The sequence below is a fragment of the Scyliorhinus canicula genome, chromosome 3, assembly GCF_902713615.1.
Source record: "Scyliorhinus canicula chromosome 3, sScyCan1.1, whole genome shotgun sequence".
NCBI lineage: Eukaryota > Metazoa > Chordata > Chondrichthyes > Carcharhiniformes > Scyliorhinidae > Scyliorhinus > Scyliorhinus canicula.
The window spans coordinates 25,389,494-25,413,956 of NC_052148.1; the positions used below are offsets into that span (position 1 = coordinate 25,389,494).

The window sequence follows — 24,463 nt, forward strand, 5'->3', positions numbered from 1 at the left end:
CGTTGTCATTGGCGGGGAGGGTACAGATGGTGAAGTTGACGGTCCTTCCAAGGTTCTTGTTTGTGTTTCAGAGCCTCCCTATCTTCATTCCCGAGGCATTTTTCAGGAAAGTGAATGCGGTGAGCTCAGGGTTTGTGTGGGCGGGTAAAACCCCACGGGTGAAGAAGGTGCTGCTGGTGGAGGGTTGAGGCTGGCTCGCCCGAACTTTATGAATTACTATTGAGCGGCGGATATAGCAATGGTCAGGAAATGGGTGGTGGGGGAGGGGTTGGTATGTGAGCGGATGGAGGCAGACTCATGCAAGGACACGAGTTCAGGGGCACTGTTAACGGCGCCTCTGCCGTTCTCGCCGGTCAGGTACTCTACTGGCCTGGTAGTGGTGGCGGCCCTGAGGGTGTGGGGACAGTGGCAGCAGCACATGAGGTTGGAGGGGGCGTCGGTGTGGGCACCGATATGTGGCAACCATCGGTTTGCTCCGGGGAGCTGGGTGTGGGATTTTGGGAGTGGCAGCGAGCAGGGATCGAGCGGTTTGGGGATTTGTTTATAGATGGGGGCTTTCCATGCCTGGAAGAATTGGAGGAGGAATTTGAGCTGCCTGGTGGGAATGGGTCCACTACTTGCAGGTGAGCAACTTTGTGCGGAGGCAGGTATCGACTTTCCCACACCTACCACCGCAAAGACTACAGGAAAGCGGGAGTGGGGGTGGCGAAGGTATCGGATATCTGTAAAGAGCTTATGGACCGAAAGGGAGCCCCGATAGGGGAGGTGAAGCAGAAGTGGGAGGAAGAGTTGGGTTGGGAGTTGGAGGCTGGGTTATGTGAGGTTGCCCTGAGGTGAGTCAATGCGTCCTTGTCGTGTCAATGCGTCCAAGCACATGTTTTGGGACTTGTAGGAGGAAACCAGAGCACCTGGAGGAAACCCACACCGACATGGGGAGAACGTGCAGACTCTGCACAGGTTTCTGAAGCTTTTTGCAAAGTTTTCTTTAGCCTTTGCTAATGCTTCGGGCCAGTCTGCTGTTAAAATGTGCTGTAACTTTAGAAACTGGTATCTCCCTGCTATGTTTTCACAAGCCTCACAACAAATGGCTGCCACTCTTTGATGGACAAGGCCATCTGTTTTCCAAAAATAAATCCTCTGGCTGCAGGCCCTCTCGGAAGGGGGAAAGGGAGATAACATGCGACATCACGGGATTAATAAAGCACCTCGGGAAAATCTCTTCTGTCTTTGAAAAGATTTATACCATGATTCTGTTGTCAGTAGGTAAAGGGATGTGCAGTCGTTTGTTTGAATTCATCTAGATTTGAACTCCCAGCAGGCGGTGTTCCCCTACCTCTTCCCCCGCACCCCCCCGCCATTTTTGAGTTGGTACAGGCTGGACGAGCCAGACCATTTATAGAGTTTGCTTTCAGCCACCTGAATGTGCCAAGATAGCTGAAGATTAGTGGCCAAGCTTAAAGCCCATTCTAGTGAGCGCTCGCTCATTCCCTCAATGACAGTGGGTAATATGGAAAAAGTAGAAATCTTCAACACGGACAGCAGGGGCAGGGGTTTGAAGTCGAAACAAGACCTTCTGAGTGGGGATGTGGTCTTCGCTGAACCGGCATATGCTGCGGTTGTGTTTGACAAGTAAGTCAGTATGCTTAATCACTGCGCGCACGGACCTTGGGCATGTTGCTCCATTGCAGGCAATGGCATCAAGTTTGGATCTTTTGTTCGGGAGGCTATATTTAAATTGAAGTTTAATATAGTAGCACTCTTCCAATGTTTCATACGTTATTGACTGCCTAATTGACTGAGCTCCTTGACTTCATTGCCCCAATTCTTAAAGGGCATTCCCCTGTTTATCTGGCCACTCTTGATGCGTGAGCTGGTGAGGGAGATCGTTTGGGACCATTTTTTCGTTGCCGTGTGAAGCTATTCGGCTCAGCAATTGCACTTAGTACATTTTCAGGGTGGAGATGTTTCATTAGGGAATAAATTTCAGAGCTTTATCAATTATTCCATATGTTATCAAGATGCGGGCAACATTGAGAAAACCTCATCATTTTTTTGTTGGTCTGGGAAGGCGGTGAAGGGCCTTATTCTTCAAATTACTTCATCTTGATGATGAAGCACCCATTGGTGATGGTTGAGCTGCAAGGGCTCCGAACCCCAAGAAACCCCTGCAGTGACATCCTGGGACGATTACCAATAGCTTCTATCGAGTGTTGGCCGCCTTTATTTTTGTCGCACAGTTTTCCTGTTGGAGGATTTTCCTCCTGTCTCCGGTCGACTTTCTGGTTTTGCTCGAGTTTCTTGGTGTACAACTCTGACCAATGCTGTCTCGAGGGAAATTGGCGTTCTTGCACCCCATGTCATGATCAAAACTGTTACCGCATCTGGAGCGGAGAGATTCTGACAGAAGTTGAACTCAGGGTAAACTGGTTCAAGGTGTTACAAAAACAGAAACTGTTGGACAATCATCTGTAGATCTGACAGCATCTGTGGAGAGAGAATGGAGCCAATGGAGAGAACTGGAAATAGGGTCAGATTTATACTGTTTTGGAGGATGAGGGTCGGGGGGGGGGGGGGGGGGGGGGTGCAGTGGAGGAGGATAGAGGGCCAGCAACAGGTGGAGATTGACAAAGATGCTGTGGACAAAAGAGCTGTTTGGGATGTTGTTTGCTGTTTTTTTTAATACAAATTTAGAGTACCCAATTCATTTTTTCCAATTGAGGGGTAATTTAGTATGACCTACCCACCTGGCCTGCACATCTTTGGGTTGTGGGGGCGAAACCCACACAGACACGGGGAGAATGTGCAAACTCCTCACGGACAGTGACCCAGAGCCGGGATCGAACCTGGGACCTCGGCACCATGAGGCAACAGGGCTAACCCACTGCGCCACCGTGCTGCCCGTTTGCTCTCACTGTTGATGACTCTAATTTGGCAGCACAGTAGCACAGCAGGATAGCACTGCTGCTTCACAGCTCAAGGGCCCCATGTTCAATTCCCAGCTTGGGTCACTGTCTGTGCGGAGTCTGCTCGTTCTCCCCGTGTCTGCGTGCGTTTCCTCCGGGTGCTCCAGTTTCCTCCCACAGTCCAAAGATATGCAGATTAGGTGGATTGGCCACGCTAAATTGCCCTTTGTGTCCAAGAAGGATAGGTGGGGTTACTGGGTTACGGGGATAGGATGGAGGCGTGGCTTAAGTAGAGTGCTCTTTCCCAGGGCCGGTGCAGATTCGATGGGCCGAATGGCCTCCTTCTGCACTGTAGATTCTGTGTGACTTTGTAAATTGCAGTTTTATGAATTGCAAGTGCTTTCCTTAGAGAATCGGAAGAAACTAATGAAATAAAATAAGGTGGAACACTAAAATATTGAATTTATTACATTAATCAATTGGATTAAACAGGCAGATGGCAATACTTAAAAATAAACACATAGTGAATGAGGCAAACACTGTTAATTAAAGAGATATGGCAGTGGGCTGAGTAAAGTCTTGTGTCAGCTGTGGTTCAGTTCTCACACTAATTACTCTGAGTTCGGGAATCAACTTCTGCTTTAGGCTTCGAGCCTGATTTAACAGAAATGTTTCAAGTGTCAATTCAGGTTGGGAGTTTCTCCCTGGCTCTGTCTGCGAGTTCCCCATCTCTATCTAACCATACTTCCTCAATTTTTCGGGTCCTGGGAAGTTTCTTCCCGGCAAACACACACTTAGAATTTATTTCATCACTGGGGGGCTGAACGTGCTGTCCAGACCGGCTGCTCAGAGATTGGGTCACCATTTTGAAAGGGTACCCCACTCTCTAAATGAGCTTCAGGGTCACAAACAACCCCCATCCATGGGCAATGTCACCCCCCCCCCCCCCAATACACATAGGCAGTACCCCAAACTCCCCCAAAGTGAGGGCACTGCGCTATTGAGTAGCATGCCCACTTTTGCCCTCCCCACTTCCAGGACTCCCAACCCTCATGCCCCTCCAACCTTCCAGAGGCCCCTTCTTACTCACCCTTCATCCCACCTATCCTTCATAAACCCCCCCCCCCCCCCCCCCCCCCCCCACCGCCCTCATACCTCCTTCCATGGGCATGAGCCCTCAGGTCCTGACCATTGGCAGTGCCACCCCAACATGGGCATCCTGGCACTGCCACCCTGGCACCCTGGCAGTGCTTGAGAATGCACTACCTGGGAGGGTGGTAGAGGCGGGTTGCCTCACAACCTTTAAAACGTACCCGGATGAGCGCTTGGCATGTTATAGCATTTCACGCTACGGGCCAAGTGCTGGCAAATGTTATTAGATAGGCAGGTCAGGTGTCTTTCATGCATCGGTGCAGACTCGATGTGTCAAAGGGCCTCTTCTGCACTGTGTTATTCTGTGATTCTGTCCCTGGGTGCCACAGAGAGAGCGAGGGTGCCACCCTGCCCTGTCCCTGACCACCCAGAGCCTCCAATGGCCTGGGAGACACCCCAGGTACCATCCAAACATGGACCAGTACTAAATGGCACCCGGCTGATGTCTCCCTGAGGAGACGCCTGGGGAAGGCTTCTCACAGCATTTACCAGCCACGTCCCGCTCCGATTCCGGCGGGACACGGCCAGTAGATCGTAGAATTCTTACATTGCAGAAGGAGGCCATTTGGCCCATCGAGTCTGCATCGGCCCTCGGAAAAGCACCTTACTTAAGCCCACGCCTCCACCCTATCCCCGCAACCCAGTAACCTCACCAAACATTTTGGATACTAAATGAGTAATTTAACATGGCCAATCCATGGAACCTGCACATTGTTTTGACTGTGGGAGGTGTTATACCCAGCCTGAATCCTATTGGCTGGGGATTATTGGTTATCCCGTAATGTGTTTCTGGCCCAATCAACCAAATAGAAGAACAGAAATTAGCTGAGAGATAAATTAAAAGGGGCCACTCCTAAAAGGAGCACAGCCCAAAAAGAACAAAGAGGAACAGAAACTTAAAACCATTAAATCAAAATTTGAAAAGTGGGGTCGATAAAGTAATCCAACCCCTGCGGTGCCCACAAGCATGGAAGGCCTTAAGTGTGTCCGTGGACACCACATGCTCCCACTCTAGGGACATCTAGCCATGAATGAAAGAGTGACAGACTGCCCGGTTGGATGACCCCCTCGGTTGTCCGCTGCCTGGAGCTGTTTATGACGAGCTTCGCCAGGTTCAGGAACAGGTTCACGAGGGGTTCCTCTGCCTTCCCCGCGCCCCTCCCCCCCAGCCCCGCACCGAATGCCCGTAGATCAGGAGCGTGGGACTGAAGTGTAACAAAACTTACGTTGTTAAGAAACTAAAAAGGGAATGCAGCCTAGGGCATTGAACATCGACATGGCCCACAGACTTCACAAGGCCTCAAAAATGGCAGGGCTCTTGGGTGCCCGGTGAAGACGGTGGTTGCAGGATACTGCTGCGTGCATCACCCTCCACCCCAGGTGAAATGAAAATCGCTAATTGTCATGAGTAGGCTTCAAATGAAGTTACTGTGAAAAGCCCCTAGTCGCCACATTCCAGCATCTGATCGGGGAATTGAACCGTGCTGGTGGCTTGCCTTGGTCTGCTTTCAAAGCCAGCGATTTAGCCCTGTGAGCTAAACAGCCCCAGGTTTTAAGGGAAGAGCACCTCTGTAGAGGGACAATGGGCGAGGACAAGGAGGTAGAAGGTGTGCAGCAGCAAGCCGTAAGGAAACACTTCCGCGCAATGTGAAAAGTCATGGGGGGTATTTCCACGAGTCAGCAGGGTTGTGGGGAAGATCCGGGGTTTGAGACCAACATGGGCTCTGGTTATCCCCTAACTCTTGTGGAGTATGAGCTCCCCCAATATATATATATAGGTACCGGCTAGAGTAGGAATCAGTGTTGTAGAACTGCTGCTATTGGTACCGGCTAGAGTAGGAATCAGTGTTGTAGTACTGCTGCTGTGTATATATATATATATATATATATATAGTTGCAACTAAAGTTACTTTCTGTTTGAATCTACAAACTCAGACTGGATTCTTCACGGCCCTCACAAAGGAGGAAACCGGAGCACTCAGAGGAAACCCACTCTGACACGATAAGAGAAAGTGCAAACTCCACACAGCCAGTCACCTGAGGTCAAAAATAAACTCGGGTCCCTGGCACTGTGAAGTAACAATGCTAACCGCTGTGCTACCATGCTGCCCTCCCCTGTACTACCGTGCTGCCCTGTTGACGTAGAAATTTCCTATGGTAAATTTTGGCACAGAACCATAATATAACTGAAACTCATGATAGTAGAAAATAAGGTTTCTTACAAGAATTTTTTAAAATACAGACATTTAACTTTCCTGATGGTGAAGTCAGGCACCTGCGGACTTCAAGCTTTTCTCCCATGCCTGGAAAACCTGGCATGTAACCATTGTTCATTAACATTCAATGGCATTTCCAACGCTAAAACTCCCCATTATTAACATTCTGGATGTTACCATTGAGCAGAAAATGAATTGAACTAGCCATATGCACAGGGCTAAATCGCTGGCTTTGAAAGCAGACCAAGCAGGCCAGCAGCACGGTTCGATTCCCGTATCAGCCTCCCCGAACAGGCGCCAGAATGTGGCGACTAGGGGCTTTTCACAGTAACTTCATTTGAAGCCTTCTCGTGACAATAAGCAATTTTCATTTCATATAAATGCTATGGGTATAAGAGCAGCTCAGAGGCTAGAATACTGCAGTGCACCTACTGACTTCCCATGGCCTGTCCACCATCTCCAAGCCATAAGTCAGGAGTGTGACAGAATTCTATCTACTTGGCTGGATGCAGCTCCAACAACACTCAAGAAGCTCAGCACCATCCAGGGCAAAGCAGTCTGCTTCATCGCTCCCCCTTCCACGAACATTCACTCCTTCCACCACCAACGAATAGTGGCAGCCACGTGTTCCATCTGCACGATGTACTGCAAGGGCAGTATGGTGGTGCTGTGGTTAGCACTGCTGCCTCACGGTGTGTGGAGTTTTCACATTCTCCCCGTGTTTGCGTGGGTTTCACCCCCACAACCCAAAGATGTGCCAGCTAAGTGGATTGGTCACGTTAAATTGCCCCTTAATTGCAAAAAAAGAATGAAATGAAATGAAATGAAAATCGCTTATTGTCACGAGTAGGCTTCAATGAAGTTACTGTGAAAAGCCCCTAGTCGCCACATTCTGGCGCCTGTTCGGGGAGGCTGGTACGGGAATTGAACCGTGCTGCTGGCCTGCCTTGGTCTGCTTTAAAAGCCAGTGATTTAGCCCAGTGTGCTAAACCAGCCCCGAAACCAGTACCAGAATTGGGTACTCTAAAGTTTAAAAAGACAAGAAGCAGTGCAGGAATTCATCAAGACTCCTTAGACAGCACCTTCAAAACCCACGGCCACTACAAACCTGAAGACAAGGGCAGTAGACATCTTGGAATACCACCACTGGGAGGTTCGCCTCCAAGTCACTCATCCTGACTTGGAAATGTATCACCGTTCCTTCAGTGCCTCTGGGTCTAAATGCTGGAACTTCCTCCCTAACAGCACAGCGGCTGTACCTACACCACAGGGCTTGTGGCGATTCAAGAAGGCAGCTCACCACCACTTTCTCCAGGGCCAATAAGGCTGGGCAATCAATGGTGGCCCAACCAACGGCGCCCAGATCCTGGAAATTAATTTTTAAATAAAGTGCTGATCTATAAGCACAGTCTTATAGATGGGATGTTAAACTGAAGCAGATGTAAAAGATCCAATGGGAAGAGCATGAGAATTCTCCTGAAATACTGACTGACAATCGTCTCTCAACCAATTCGCGAAAGAATAAATTATCTGGTAATTTACCCCTTTGCTGTGTAAAGGTCCACCCTCTGCTGGTTTAGCTCACTCGGCTAAATCGCTGGCTTTTAAAGCAGACCAAGCAGGCCAGCAGTACGGTTCGATTCCCGTACCAGCCTCCCCGGACAGGTGCCGGAATGTGGCGACTAGGGGCTTTTCACAGTAACTTCATTGAAGCCTACTCGTGACAATAAGCGATTTTCATTTCATTTCATTTCAATTGGAGGCTGCACTGATATGCCTCAAAATTCCACATTGGCAGGCGGCTGCTTTGGGAGATGCTGAGAAGCATTCCATAACTGCCAGGACTAACTTTCCTTATATACCAAGGCAACAAGGATTTAAGGAATAGGTGGATATTGTTGTGTTATGCTGCTTTGGATAACACAGGCTGCTACTTGATGCAGTCTTAACTAAAGGATGCTCCAGACTCTGAAATGAGTTTAACATGTTTATTGAACTATTAACACAGTTCTCAAATGAGTTCGACTCTCTGCTAATCTAACTGTAGTAACTCAGTCTGTACCAGCCTGCTCTAAGCCACGTGCTGGGGTGTGATGCTGCTGATCAACCCTGTCTAACTCTCTCGATGTCTGCCTGTGGAAAGAGGCAGGGTGTGAGTGCCTCATCCCTTTTATAGTGTTTATGTCATGCCCCCTTGTGGTGATGCCACCTCTGAGTGTCCTGACTGCCCATTGGTTGTGTCCTATTCTGAGTGTTCATTGGTTGTGTGTTTGCATATCATGACAGATATCACCAAGGATATGGAGCTACTGGGCTGAGGAAAATGGAAAGGAGGAAGTGTACACTGGGTTTTGGGAGAGTAAACAATGGGGGCTTGAAAAGGGATGTGTGAGGGAGGGAAGGGAATGGAGCACTTCAGGGTGGAGAGGGAGTGGGGGAAGAGGCCAAGGTGAGACTGGATGGTGTGATTGGATCAAGGCTCTTGTTGGAAAACCTACCAAGGTAATTGAGTCAGGAGGGTGGGGGTGCTATCATTCTCCAGCCAGAACCAGCGCTTCAGGGAAAGGGTAAGATGGGTGGCTGGGGCAAATGAAGGGAGTAAAAAGGATTGCGTCACCAAATGTGTTCAGCAGATGGTGAAACTGAAGAGTAACATTGCACAAAGAAACGTGAAACATTCTTTGCTGAGAACTGACAGATGATATTTTGAAGGAAGGTTAAGATGAAATGTCAAATGAAGTTCATGGAGTTGCTGCCATCAGGGAATGCTATCATCTCGTATCACTATTTAATGCTAATGGACCACTTCTCATTGTGACTTTTAACTCCAATTACCACTATTCAAGAGTCACGTTCATGCCCTTTAGTGTACTGTGTGGTTCATTTGGTAGATATCTGGCCTTTGAAGCAGAAGTTTAAAGCGTCAAGGGAAGAAGCTCCCTCAGCTGACAGGTCAGTGCAGATCTGAGGGAGCGCTGGGCTGTCAGAGGTACTGTCTTTCAAGCTTGTAGAGGAATTTTGCAGGAGATGGAGTTCTTTCTGGGTGGCAGAAGCTGGGCATTTGGAAGGTGATGGCACAGGAGCCTTGGTGAGCTCCTGCAGTGCATCATGTAGATGGCACACACGGCCGCCATTGTGCGTCAGTGGTGGAGGGAGTGTTTAAGGTGGTGGGTGGGGTTCTAATGGAGCAGGCTTCTTTGCCCTGGATGGTGTCGAGCTTCTTGAGTGTTGTTGGAGCTGCACATCCAGGCAAGTGGAGAGTATTCCATCACCTGACTTGTGCCTTGTAGATGGTGGGCAGGCTTGGGGTTGAGGGGGGTGGGGGGGGGGAGGGTGTCAGGAGGTGAAATATTCTCCTCAGAATTCTCAGCCTCTGACCAGCTCTCGCAGCCAGTTTTATATGGCTGGTGAATGTTTTTGCTACACACCCTCTAGTTACATGCATGTCTGAAATGCCAAGGGATTACTGGTAGAGAATGAGATTTCACATTCCTTACCACCTGCTGAGAGACACAATACACAACAGTAGAGTTGTATAAACATTCCACTGCCAGTTGCTAAGGGATTAAAAGAGGGAACGCTGATAAGGGAAAGGTCATTGCAGAACACTTCAAACTGCAGATAGTGCTGTTCAATTTTATTTTCTAAAATCTTGATTTGTGCAAAGGATTGAGCACAGGAATAAACGGAATGAAGGTGATGAGGATGCGTGTTCGCGTAGAGGGGAAATGCTGACGGACCAAATTGCCTGTTGCAACCGTTAAGTAAAGTTCCAGATGACCATAGGCTGCTTTCCTCTTTGAGGGGGGAGAGCTGACTGGTGGTGATTTAACCTGAGGATCACCACACCTCAGGCAAGGGGCAAGGGTCAGAAGGCGGGGCCTTCAGGAATAACCAGGAACACAGGGCGAAGCGTTGCAAGGTTGAAGGAGGTTGCAGAGTTGGGAAGGGGTGAGGCCACGGAGAGGATTTGTACGTAAAGAGGGAAATTTTACAATCAAGGCTTGGGGGACTAGAAAGGATGAAATAATGCAGCAGAATTTGCAAACCACCCAGGCCAGCATTCCTCTCCTGAAACAAAAACAGGGAATACCGGACAATCTCAGCATGTGTGACAGCACCTGCAGAGAGAGAAGGGACCTAATGTTTCGAGTCTGGATGACTCTTTGTCAAAGCTGGAGAGAACTGGAAATGAGGTCGGGGCGGGATTCTCCCCCCCCCCCCCCCCCCCCCCCCCCCGGCCAGGTTGGAGAATCGCTGGGGGGGGGGGATCTGGCCCCAGGGGGTGACCCACAGTGGCCTGGCCCGTGATTGGGACCCACCGATCCGCAGGCGGGCCTGTGCCGTGGGGGCACTCTTTCCCTCCACACTGGCCGCTATCAACCTCTGCCATGGCCGGTGCGGAGAAGAAGCCTCCTGCGCATGCGCTGGGATGACGCCAGCACAGGCTGGCACTCCTGCGCTTGCGCCAACCCGTGCCGGCTGGCGGAGGTCCTTCGGCGCTGGTTGGCATAGCGCCAAGCCCTTCTGCACCTTCGGGGTGGCCCGACGCCGGAGTGGTTCACGCCACTCCTTGGCGCTGGAGTGGCCCGCCCGGCCGATTCGCGGAGAATCCCGCCCCAGATTTATACTGTTGTCAGGGGTGGGGGGGGGGGGGGGGGGGGGAGGTGGGGGGGATGCGCAGAGCACTGGGGCTGGATAGGGGGTCAGCGATAGGTGGAGATTGACAAAAAGTAATGGACAGAAAGACAAAGGGAATGTAAATTTTGGCAATCACAATCATGAAGGGAGCTAGTCAGGGCACATTAAGAGATCAGAATGTATTAATAGAATAAAGATAAGCAGTGTGTCAAAAGACAACGAGGAACAGGGAACAGGTGCCCCAAGTGGGGTGGGGTGTGAAGAGGGGGGATAATGGTGAGGGAAAAACAGATCGATGGAAGAATTTAAAATAAACCAGTAGAAATAAAAATGGGGTGAAGGTGGAGGAGAGCGGTCACGGTCTGTTGAATGAACCTGTCTGTAAAACCTCTGGCAAGTGTCCTTCAGACACAAGAGTTCCCTTCTAAAAATGAACAACGTCTACTTGTCTGCCAGCCTGTCTCCATATATAGGAACCTGTCAGATCCTAATTATTCAGCAAGCATTGGTGCATGACTGGCGTGAAATTCTGCTTCTTGCGCAACCGACACTGGCTGATGAATTAAAGGCAGATAACAAAGGTTGTGCAGGGGATCACATTGCTTTGCTGCTTAAACCATCGGCGCACATAACACAGCCAGGTGCTCCTGTAGTTTGCAGAAGACTTGTTGCTCCACGAGACTCTGAATCTCAGCCTACTCAGTGTGAGATGTCTGAGTGAGGCTGGTAGGCAGTACTGGATGCTCTTTTCCTTCTTCTGTTAAAGAAAGACAAGGAGGCTGAAATCCATATATTCTTTGCAAATTGTAGGCCAGCAAAATAGAGTCAAAAGTGATGGGATTCATTTCGCACCTTTAACATAGTCAAACTTCCCAACACACTTCACGGGACTGCTATCAGTGTGAAAAAAACAACATTTGACAAAAAAAGGAAGCAGTTATGTCTGAAGGACACTTACAGAAGATTTTACAGACTGATACATTGTCTTTTTTCTTCGAAAGAGGACGTTTGATGATTTTCCGTGATAGCAAATCCCCCACTGGCAAAAAAAAACAACAGCAACTTGGATTGATCGAACCAAATTGGAACAGAGTCCCGTGACAGGCGCATTTAACCAGATTCCTGGCACTCACAGCACTGAGAAACACCGCAAATCCATTGGGACTCAGTTGCAATTTGGGGCCTCAGCGGGAAACGCCTTGCCAAAGCCACACATGGTCCCATTTCCTGCACTGAGGAGATCCACTCACCTGTACTCCTAAGTGCTAGAAGAGATTGGGCGCCATTTCTAAATGTTATTATTATTATTAATATTATTATTATTATATTATGATCTTTCGACCCTCAACGTGACCCCTGAACCCCTCCAAAGCCCCAACTTACTATAAGGGTGTCCTCGGGACCTCCCCCCACACTCCAATACCCGCTGTAGGAAACCTCCAGCCTGGCACCTTGGCACTGCCAGGTTGGCAGTGCCAAGGTACCCGGGTGGCACCAGCAGTGCCAGGGTGCTACTCTGCCCAGGGACCAACCACCTGGGGGCCTCCGATCCCGAGACCTCCACAAGTGCCATTCCGTTTGGTTCCCATTCGTGGAGACCAGCACTGAACAGCATTCGCTCGAGGTGGCCAAGGCAAAAGGGTTAGATCCCAACACCTCAGGTAGATCAGGTGAGTGAATACTAGGGTGAGGCTGGTTGTCTTACTCTAATATGCAGATTTACAAAATAGTGACCCTGTCTCGTGAGATTGCTATAGATCTCACCAGGCATGACAAGCCGGGTAGATCCCAGAAGAAGTATCTCCTGGCATCTACCGGCCACGTCGCCGAATGGGTGCAACGCAGCTGGGAAATTGTGCCCAACATCTTTCACAGATAGAGAGATAGAGAGGTACAGACCCGGGGGCCCTAGACAGGTGGGAGAGCAAAGGAAGTTCAATTAATTTTGAAAGGGGCCAGTAATGGAGGCTCATGCCCCCCCCCCCCTCCCCACCCCCAATTCGCGCTCCCCTCCTCCCCCCAAACATTCTCCACTCAAGGCACAAGTAGGATAAGCTGACGGGCCTGACCTTGAACACCTCCTGCCGACCTCAAAATTGGAGAACGGTCAGGGGGCACAGGAAGGACACAGAAAGGCACTCAAGGAATTTTACTGGTCCCTCTTCCTGCACACCTGCCCATGTGGGCCCCTAAAATGCTGCCCACTGTTTCACCTAGAAGAAGTGTGCGGAGTGCTGAACAGTTGGCAGAGAGGAAGTGAGAGGGCACACTCACATTTTTCCAACCGGGAGTGGGAACTTTAGCTGAATTTCCTCCCCTCCTGAGGCACCACCTTGCAGTTCTGGTTAAGACCGGTTCATAAAAATAATCGGGTTTTTGTTCTGTATGTCAGAAATACATTCGACCATTATCAACTGAGCTTTTAGGAGTCCGATTACCGAGTATTTTTGCACTGTTTATTTTGAACACATGTTTCTAATAATTAAAGAGCTACATTTACTGCGTTCTCTTGTTCCGCTCAGAAATATGCTCCAGCCTTTCATATACATTGAATTGTTTCAATGGTAAACTAGCAGGCCTGAGGCCCTGCATTGTAAACTGTTAGTATAAATCAGGGGAATTTATATAACCCATCTACACTGAGTCTGGAATAAACACCAGAGGTCCGTGGAAACATAACGTCATTGTGATGATATGTAGACAGACATGTAACTAAAGGGTTAATCACAACACCTAGCTGTAACACTATCACTAGGCCTGTAACACTACCACTTTTTTACCTCGAAAGGCAGAACAATGCCTGAACTTCAACAAATGGATGAACATAACTATCGCAGCAGCAGGGAACTAGTAATTTGTCGCATAAAAAGTGAAGAGCGCATTAACAAATCCGAAACAAAAGAAGAGGATTTGTTAATTAAATGTGAAGAGCATTGTGGATAGCACAATCACTTCACAGCTCCAGGGTCCCAGGTTCGATTCTGGCTTGGCACAATCGCTTCACAGCTCCAGGGTCCCAGGTTCGATTCTGGCTTGGGTCACTGTCTGTGCGGAGTCTGCACATCCTCCCCGTGTATGCGTGGGTTTCCTCCGGGTGCTCCGGTTTCCTCCCACAGTCCAAAGATGTGCAGGTTAGGTGGATTGGCCATGCTAAATTTCCCTTAGTGTCCAAAATTGCCCTTAGTATTCAAAATTGCCCTTAGTGTTGGGTGGGGTTGCTGGGTTATGGGGATGGGGTGGAGGTGTTGACCTTGGGTAGGGTGCTCTTTCCAAGAGCCAGTGCAGACTCGATGGGCCGAATGGCCTCCTTCTGCACTGTAGATTCTATGATAATGATAATAACCACTAGAGGGCATTACTAGATCCACTACATAACTGAGTTCACAGAAGCTCTAGCCCTCTTTCCAAGCAGGAGTTACCAAATGGCAGCAGTGTAGCAGAGAGGATCTCAGCCTAGACACCACGTGTAGCTTAGATACAGCTTGCACAGTTGTTTATCCTTACTTTATTGCTAGAGTTAATTCAATGGAGTGTCAAACTCATTTATTAGTTTTATCGTTACTTAATAAATTCTTTCAGTTTACTTCGAAGACTCGAGTGTTCTTCAACATCATCTACAGTTAGTAACAACATATATTACTTAAACCAACATGCGACCAGGAGTAGCAATATAATATAACAGTCATGACCATGACAATTGGACAGGATTGAAAACGTGCACATGGGTGGTGTGGTGGGATTAACTTGCTCCCATTCCATCTGCTGTCATTTTATTCTGTTAAAATTGGCTCCAATATTTGTAATTTCAGCCCGCTCCCACCCACTGCACTCTTTGCTCAAATGAAAGATAGGCACATTAGGTAAAGTTAGGAACAGGAATTGCTTATTTAATCCTTTGGACCTTCCCTGTCATTCAATTAAATCGTGATTTAGCTGACCAGAACTCCTGCCTTTACTTCATATCTTCGGCCTGCTTAGTCTGTTTATCATTATTGTGGGTGTGAGCTGAGGTTGTATCTGGTCCAGACCAATAGACGCTGCTGGAGGCAATGCTGTTGATAAACTTTACCATTTATGAAGTATTTCTCTATTGATGCACAGGACAAGACTGAAAACGAGGCCTCACACAAAATCATCCTTCAGTATGGTCTGTTGTCATGTGATCTTACATCACACAGCACGGTGGCACTGTGGTTAGCACCACAGTCTATTCCAACTGTCTATTCTATTGTAAGAAAAAGCAAAATATTGCTTGATGTTAACGAGCATGATTTTCCCACCCCGTTGCCCGCGGCGCCGATCCTGTTGCACTGGGTGCATTGTGGGAAAGGCCCCAAACGAGCATTGCACAAGGCGGCAAGCTGATCACGAGTCACCCAACCATTTGTACAGCTACAGACACCCGGATACCCTAAAAAAAAAGCCTTGTCCTGCCTCCTTCAAAAGTAATTCCCTGCATGGAGCGTCTCATGTGGCTTCAACAGCACAGGCCGGTGCAAAGTAAACACAAGCTTTTCTTTCCTTCTCTCCATTGCAGCCTCACCTACCATGTGTGCCACAGCTGTTTTAAGAAGCAAGCTCGGCTCCAGCGCTGTGGGCAGTGCAAGTTTGCCCACTACTGCGACCGGACCTGCCAGAAAGCAGCGTGGACGGAACACAAGAACGAGTGCGCCGCCATCAGAAACTATGGAAAGCCCACCAATGAGACCGTCAGGTGAGCCAACAATGCTGCTCCCTCCAGCTTTGCAGCACTCTGTGAGTGGGCAAGGGGAGAAAGCAAACTGGATGGGTGGTCAGAGATAGATGGGGATGGGAGAAGTGGAGATCACTTGTGTTAAAAAAATATGGCCAAAGTCTAAGCTTAGATGTCCGGAAGTATGGCGTCCCGCAGAGAATGATCATCCTCTGGTTACTGAATGGTGCACCCAGGTGCGGATTCCCAAACATCAAAACAGAGCTGACTACGTGCCTGAGAGAGGTGGGATTTCCTGTCAAATTGGATAAACTGTGGAGAGCGAGGCTAGTTATTCCAGAGCTTGCTCGATTGCCTTTGGCGTCTGGATAGGAGCTCCCCAGGGCTTTTCTTCAGATGGGCTGTGTTTGATTTCCCCTGTTCCTTTATTTTGTTCCCCTGAGGAGATGGTGTGAATTGGTCAATGGTGCACTGTCTATATTGAAGCACCACATGATCATGTTCAAATCTTTTATATGTTCCTTTCTGAAACTCTGAGGTGGGATTGATCTTCACCACCGAAGACATCAAACAGGGGGATAGAACTTGGTTTAAAATGGGGTTGTCAGTTGGCTGGGAGCTTGTTTCGCCATGGCTGTTTTCTGGAAGTCAACTTTCTAAATTCTCTACCGTGATAATTGAGATTATAACAGGAAACTTATACTATCTTATATTAACCTCATGGGACAGGGAAAGAGTGTTTATGCATTGAGACAAATATGGGATAATTTTTTAAAAGGGGTTAAGATGAAGGAGAAGGGTCACAGTGTAAAGATGCCAAATTCAATGTTGAGTCCTGAGGGCTGTAACATGCCTATAGGATCTGAATTGCACTGCCGGAAAGGTTGATGGAAGCAGATTCAATAGGAACTTTCACATGGCAACTGGATAAATATGCTCGAAGGTGAATAGTTTTCAGGGATATGGGGAAAGAGCCAGTGCCTGGGACCATTTGGATAGCTCTTCTTAAAACACAAAAATGCCACAGGGATGATGGATCTGCTGTGTGACTCAATGCTGCTGAGCTCTTGTGCTTCTCTTAGGCTGGCTTCCCGTATCTTATGGCGGATGGCGAGAGGGGAAGACATTGTCGCTGAAGACCGTCTCTCATCCCTCAAGGACCTCCAGGACCACGTGGATGACCTCAGCGAGGAAGAGAAGACAGAGCTAGCTTCAGATGTTGAGGTTTTGAGCAGCTACTGGCACCCAAACAATCAGCACTTTGACAATCAATTCCTATCTCACATATTTGGAGTGGTAAGTTCTGTGGAATCAGTGACCTCATCCTGTTAAACAAAGATCCTTATGAAAATAACTTACAAGGACAAAGGCAATGCGAGCAGATCATTCTTGCCAGGCCATGGGAATTTGGTGTCACATTGATTGGTACATTGATACCAACTGGGTTCTATTTCAATTCTGAGCACCAATACAATGGATTCTGTCTCTCTCTTTTCACCTCGGGGATATGTGTTGAATGCAGTTTAGGTTCATGAGATAATTAGGGCGACACGGTGGTGTAGTGGTTAGCACTGCTGCCTCACATTGCTGAGGACCCGGATTCGATCCCAGCCCCGGGCCACTGTCTGTGTGGAGTTTGCAGTCTCACGTTCTGTGTGGGTATCGCCCCTTAATTGGAAAAAAATAATTGGCAACCCTAAATTTATTTTTAAAAGTTTATGAGTCTCTCCATGGGCAGCACAGTAGCATTGTGGATAGCACAATGGCTTCACAGCTCCAGGGTCCCAGGTTCGATTCCGGCTTGGGTCACTGTCTGTGCGGAGTCTGCACATCCTCCCCGTGTGTGCGTGGGTTTCCTCCGGGTGCTCTGGTTTCCTCCCACAGTCCAAAGGTGCGCAGGTTAGGTGGATTGGCCATGATAAATTGCCCTTAGTGTCCAAAATTGCCCTAAGTGTTGGGTGGGGTTACTGGGTTATGGTGATAGGGTGGGGGTGTTGACCTTGGGTAGGGTGCTCTTTCCAAGAGCCAGTGCAGACTCGATGGGCCGAATGGCCTCCTTCTGCACTGTAAATTCTATTCTATGATATTACAATATTCAGACATGAGAAATCTTTTGTACACAATGTGAGGTCGAGATTTGGAATGTATCACCAGATTCAACAGCAACATACAATGGGGAATTGGGAAAATACATGAAAGTGTTTCTTAAATAACTAACATTCCACCGCCCCACCCTCCCTGCCATTACCCTCCACCCAACCTCCCTCCTTTTTTAATCCCAGAGTCCTCCACCCTCACCCACCCGCTGACTTCTTAACTATCCTTGAATAAATGGTTTCCATCTCCGGGCAAACCCCTCCAAAGTCCCTCCCAAGGCAAACTTGATGTTTTTCCAACTGAAGGAATTCCGCGAGGTTGCTCACCCACACCCCGGGCGAAATTCTCCCAACGGGAGACTGAGTGCCGACGCCGAAGTGAAACCCGGAGTGTTTCACTCCGGCGTCGGAGGTCGCTCCTCGCATCCTATTCCCCCCCCCCAGGGGGCTAGGAGCGGGGGTTCGTGAATCCCGAATGCCCGGCCTTGACGCTTGCATCAAAGCGGTGCGCCGGGAATGACGCTGCCGGCAGCGCCGAGGTGACGTCAGCCGCGCATGCACGGTTGCCGTCTTCCCCTCCGCTGCCCCCGCAAGACATGGCGGCTTGATCTTGCGGGGCGGTGGAGGGAAAAGAGTGCGTCTCTTAGAGACGCCAGCCCGACGATCGGTGGGCACCGATCGCGGGCCAGTCACCTCATGGGCACGCCCGTGGTGTTCGATCCTCCCTCCGCCTCCCACAGGCCCCACACTTACCTGTCGCGCGCTGTTCACGACGGCAGCGACCAGGTGCGGTTGCCGCCAGTGTGAACCGGTCGGGTTCGTGAGGCCGCTCGGCCCATTCGGGCCGGAGAATCGCCGGTCGCCGCGAAAAACGGCGAGCGGAGATTCTCCGAGCGGCATGTCGAAAAACGCGACACGCCATTTATGGGGGGGTGGGAGAAACGTGCGGGATGACAGGGCGGCATGTCGTGATTCGCCCGGCCCTCCCGCGATTCTCCCACCCGGCGTGGGGAGCGGAGAATCGCGCCCCCCCCCAGTTTCGGCGGCCCCGAGTCTCTCCATTCCAGCAAGATCCATCTTTGGGCTACCAGGGAGGCAAAGACCAAGATGTCGGCCTCTCTTGCCCCCTGGACTCCCGGGTCTTCTGGCATTCCAAAAATCGCCGCCTCTGGACTTGGGACAACCTTCACCCTCAGCACCTCTGACATCACATCAGTGAACCACCGCCTGAATCCCTCTAGTTTCGGATAGGCCCGAAACATGTGGACATGCCCTGCGCACACCTATCCTCCACCCTCTCAAAATACCTGCTCATATGCGCCCTGTGGACTACTTTGAATTGAATAAGGCTGAGCCTAGCACATGAAGAGGATGCATTCACTCTCCTCAAAGCCTCCTCCCACAGCCCAGCCCAGCCTCCAACTCACTGCCCAGCTCTTCCTCCCACATCCGCTTAACTTCTCCTATCGTGGCACCATCCCAGTCCATTAATTCCTTGTAGATCTGCGACACCCTACACTCGCCAACCCCTGTTTTCGACACCACCTTGTCCTGCAACCCCGGGGGCGAAAGGTCGGGATAGGACATAATCCCGTACCTGTAAGTACCAGAACCCATTCCCGCTGAGCAGCTTATACTCCTCTACCAGTCCCTCCAAGTTTGAAAAGCTGTCCCCCATGAATAGGTCTCCAAACTGCTCAATCCCTGCCTGTCACCACCGCCCGGTACCTCTTATCCAGCCCTCCCGGGGGCAAACCTGTGATTCCTGCAAATCGGTGCCCAAGACGAGGCGCCCTCCAGCCTCAGGTGCTGCTGTCACTGTCCCGATCCCTCAGGGCTGCCACCACCACCACCGGACTTGTGGAGTGCCTGGCCAGTGAGAACAGCAGAGGTGTCATCAACAGTGCTCCTAAGCTAGTGTCCTTGCAAGAGGCTGCCTCCATCCGTCCCGCACTGACCCTTCCCCCACTACCCACTTCCTGACCATGGCCCAGTAGTCGTTCATCAAATTTATCAAGGCTAGCCCGGCCCTCCTCCCTGTGTCCCCGCTCCAGCAGCACCTTCTTCACCTGAGACGTTTTCTTCGCCCATACAAATCAATGCATTAATCTTCTTAAAGAAGGCCTTCAAAATCAAAATCGGAAGGTTCTGGAACACAAATAAAAACCTTGGTAGTAAAATCATCTTTGTGGATTGCATCCACCCCACCAACGACACTGGGAATACGTCCGACCTCTTAAAATCCCCCTTCACCTGCTCCATCAGCTATGCCAAATTCAAGTTATGTAGCTGCCCCCACCCCGCGCCACCTGGATGGCCAGATACCTGAAATGCGCCCCCACCAGCTGAATGTCAACTCGCCCATCTCCTCTCCTGCCCCCTCGCCTGAATTGGGAAGATCTCACTCTTCCCCATATTTAACTAATACCCAGAGAACCGGCCAAATTCCTCCAAAATGTCCATGATCCCCCCAATACCTTCCAATGGGTCCGATATGTAAAGCAACAGATTGTCCACCTATCGCGAGACCCTGTGCTCTACCTGTCCCGCACTATCCCTTGCCAACCCCTTAACGCTCTAAGAACCATTGCCAGTGGGAGAGTTGGCATCCCTGCATTGTCTAACGATGCAGCCTGAAATACCCTAAACTCACCCGGCCCGTCCTTACACTTGCTCCCTGCATCCGATACCATAACAGGACACAATCCCCAAACCCCTGCTCGAACCCTAACCGCCTCAGTACCTCCCACAAATATTCCCAGTCTACCCAATCAAAGGCCTTCTTTGCATCCATAGCGACTGCCACCTCCACATTCTGTCCCTCCGAGGGTACCATTGGAATGTTCAACAAACACCTAACGTTAGCCGACAGATGCCTCCCCTTTACAAACCCCGCCTGGTCTTCCCCTGGCACACAGTCCTCAATCCGTGATGCAAAGATCTTTGCCAACAACTTGCCGATTACATTCAGCAGTCATATCGGGCGGTAGGATCCACACCGTTCCGGATCCTTATCTCTCTTCCAAAGTAAGGATATCGAGGCCTGCGATAACGTGGAGAGGTGCTCCTCCTTCTCCCTCGCCTCATTAAATGTCCTTATCAGCAAGGGCCCCAGGTCTCCCTAAAACTTTTTGTGGAAGTCTACCGGGATGCCATCTGGGCCCGGGGCCTTTCCTGCCTGCATTTCCCCCATACCCTCCATCACCTCCACCAATTCAGTGGGTGCTCTAAAACCCTCTACCACTTCCTCCTCCATCTTGGGAACTCCAACCCATCCGTGCCGGGGGCCCCGATTCATATAACCTCTTATATGAAAACCCCATTCACCCCCACCGGGTCTAAGATTACTCTTCCCCTCCCATCCTTCACCTTTCCAATATCCCTCGTCACCTCCTGCTTCCTCAGTTGATGAGCCGACATTCTGCTCAACTTCTCCCCATATTAATTGACTGCCCTTCTGGTCCTCTGCAACTGCCCCCCTGCCTTACCTGTAGACACCAGCCCGAACTCCAAGTGAAGTTTCTGCCACACTTTCAAAAACACAGCCTCCGGGGCCTCTAAATATCTTCTGTCAACCTACAGGATCTCATCCACCAGCTTAGCCATCTCTGCCCGCTCCTTCTTGTCCCTATATGTCAATATCGATTTAAACTCCCCTGACCACTGCCTTAAGCATATCCCATAGCGTTGGTGGCCAAGACATCACCCATATAATTCAACACCACATACCTGCGTAAAGCGGCCCTTACCCACTTACACACCACCTCATGCCTCATGCACTATCATATCTAACACCCCCCCCCCCCCCCCCCCCCCCCCCTCCCCGGTCTACCCAATGCGTGGACCGAGACCGCAATCGGCGAATACTCCGAGCCGATCATACCGGCCAGTTGAGTCTTATCCATCACAAGGTAATCAATCTGGGAGTACACCCTGTGCACATGGGAGAAGTACGAAAACTCCTTCACAGGTCCACTCCCCCCATGCTCTCCGTAAAGCCCTTTAGCTCCCTCATCACTGCCGATATCCTCCCCGACCGTGGACATGACCGGTTCAATCTCGCTTCGATAACCGTATTAAATTCCTCCCCGATTATCAGCCGGCGCGAGTCCAGGTCTGGGATCTCCCCCAGTCATCCCAATTTGGGGCATAAACGTTCACCAAGACCACTGGCATCCCCTCCAATTTCCCTCTCACCATCAGGAACATTCCTCCCGAATCTGCTACTATATTCCTCACCTCAAATGCTACCCACTTGTTTAAGCCAACAAGGGATGGCAGAGAGAACCAACATCCCCTCGCACCTCCTCCAAAGTTCAATGTCCTCCTTCTCCTGCCAGTCCATTGTCTCTCACAAACTCCATTGCCCCCTCCTATGCTCCAAAGTAATACACGTAACCATTGTGGGTCACCCAGAGGCTGTGCCGGGTACAGCATCCCGAACTTCACCCCCTTCTTAAAGAGGGCAGCCTTGACTTGGTTGAATCCCACATTCCTCTTGGCCAGGTCCGCACCCAGGTCCTGGTATACTGGGAGCTCATTACCCTCCCAGGTGCATCTCCTCGTCTCCAGGAATCAATATAACCTCACCACCATTGCCTTGGTGGCTTGTTCGTCTGCGGCTTCCTCATCATCACCCTGTGCGCCCGATCAACCTCCAGCGGCCTGTCAAAGGCCCCCTCCCCCAAAAGCGTGTCCAGCATTTTGGCTACATAAAAGCCTGCGTCCGCTCCCTCGATGCCCTCAGGCAGCTCCACAATTCTCAAATTTTGGCTTTGGGAACTAGTCTCCAAATCCTCCACGTTCTCTTTAAGCAGCATCTGGGTCTTCCACATCATCCCAATCTCGGGCAGCAATGAGGTAAGCTGCTCCTCATGCTCACCCAAGGCCTCCTCCACCTTCATAGAATTATAGAGTTTCCAGTGCAGAAGGAGGCCATTCTGCCCATCGAGTCTTCGCTGGTCCACTGAATCCCACGCATCTACCCTATCCCCATAGCCCAGTAACCCTCACTTAACATTTTTTGGACACTTGAGGGAAATTTATCATGGCCAATCCACCTAACCCGCACATCTTTGGACCTGTGGGAGGAAACCGGAGCACCCGGAGGAAACCCATGCAGACACGGGGAGAACGCGCAGACTCCGCACAGACAGTGACCCAAGCCGGGAATCGAACCTGGGACCCTGGAGCTGTGAAGCAACAGTTCTACCCACTGTGCTACCGTACTGCCCTTCTGGATCACCTGGCTCTGGGTCCCCAACCTCAGCTCCTCACGGTCGATCCCCATGCTCAGCGGTTCTACAACCTTTGCTAGCTCCTCCAGAGCCTCCCTTCTCTGCTGACTGACCTTTTCGTTCAGAAAGCCCTCCAACTGGTCCGTTGACCATTGGGCTGGTAGGGCCAACCCCTTGCTCTCCGCCATCATTCCCTGTGTCGCACAAAGAGTTTCTTGTTCTTGCAGCTCCTTTCTTCTAAACTAACTTTTGGTCCATGAATCCATTCACCAGTGGAGTATAGTCTTCCTCCGCCACCCCTGCATCCTTTTCCTTCACAACATCCACCCGGTAACTGGGGAAAAGGACCGAAAAAACGCCACAAGCGGGAGGTGCCAAATGTGTGACCACTCACTCCATGGCCACTACTGGAAGTCATGAAAGTGTTTCTAGTGGGACCATGCCATGCAACAGATTAGCATAATTTGACATGAGGTAATCTCACAAAGAGAGGCCACAGTGTCTGGTGTGGAATATTCAAATGGTAATATGATGCAAGAGAGGTTCTTGGGAACTTGGGCTAAAATTCCTTGCATTGGGAACTTGCGTTGGGAAGGCCGAAAGGCTTTCACCGGTCCGCGCATGCGCCGGAGCGTCAGCAGCCGCTGACGTCACCACCGGCGCATACGCGGTGGAGGGGGTCTCTTCCGCCTCCGCCATGGTGGAGGCGTGGCGGCGGCGGAAGAAAAGGAGTGCTCCCACGGCACTGGCCCGCCCGCCGATCGGTGGGCCTCGATTGCGGGCCAGGCCACCGTGGGAGCAACCCCTGGGGTCCGATTGCCCCCTCGCCGGACCCCGGGGGCCCGCTCGTGTCGCCAATCCCGCCGGCACAGGGGTGGTTTAAACCACGTCGGCGGGATTGGCCTATCAGCGGCGGGACTTCGGCCCATCGCGGACCGGAGAATCGCCGCGGGGGGCACGCTGATCGGCGCGGGGGGGCACGCCGATCGACGGGGCGTGATTCCCGCTCCCGCCGATTCCCGGCTGGCGGAGAATTCCGGCCACGGTGGGGGCGGGATTTACGCCGGTCCCGGGCGATTCCCCTGCGGGGGGTCGGAGAATTCCACCCCAGATTCATGAAACTACTGTTTTGCTTGGAATTTGGTTGCAGCAAGTGACTTCCGGGAAGTCAGGGAAACGCTTTATGAATGTCCTCAAAGCATTCCTGAAGTGATCAAGCATTTGAACGGTACAGCGGCACAGTGGTTAGCACTGCTGACTTATAGCACCACGGACCCAGGCTCAATTCTGACCTTGACTGTGCGGAGTCTGCAAGTTCTCCCTGTGTCTGCGTGGGTTTCCTCCGAGCGCTCTGGTTTCCTTCCACAGTCCAAAGATCTGGCAGTTTAGCTGGATTGACCATACTAAATTGCCCCTTAGTGTCCAACCATTAGATGGGATTAGGGGACAATGCGGGGAGTGGGCCGAGGTAGCGTGCTCTTTCAGAGGGTCGGTTCAGACACCATTGGGCCAAATGGCTTCCTTT

General features: G+C 50.6%; 1 protein-coding gene across 2 annotated transcripts in view; it reads left to right on the plus strand.

Annotated features, from left to right (window-relative positions):
* The first annotated feature begins 1,424 nt into the window (after positions 1–1,424).
* The window catches only part of LOC119963864 (histone-lysine N-methyltransferase Smyd1-like), a 70,369-nt gene continuing 47,330 nt past the window's right edge, over positions 1,425–24,463 (plus strand). For both annotated transcript variants that reach the window (XM_038793217.1, XM_038793218.1), the window contains exons 1-3: positions 1,425–1,629; positions 15,450–15,626; positions 16,688–16,901. In XM_038793217.1, coding sequence (XP_038649145.1) covers positions 1,493–1,629; positions 15,450–15,626; positions 16,688–16,901 — 528 coding nt within the window. In that variant the 5' untranslated portion in view covers positions 1,425–1,492. The remainder of the gene's footprint in view (positions 1,630–15,449; positions 15,627–16,687; positions 16,902–24,463) is intronic.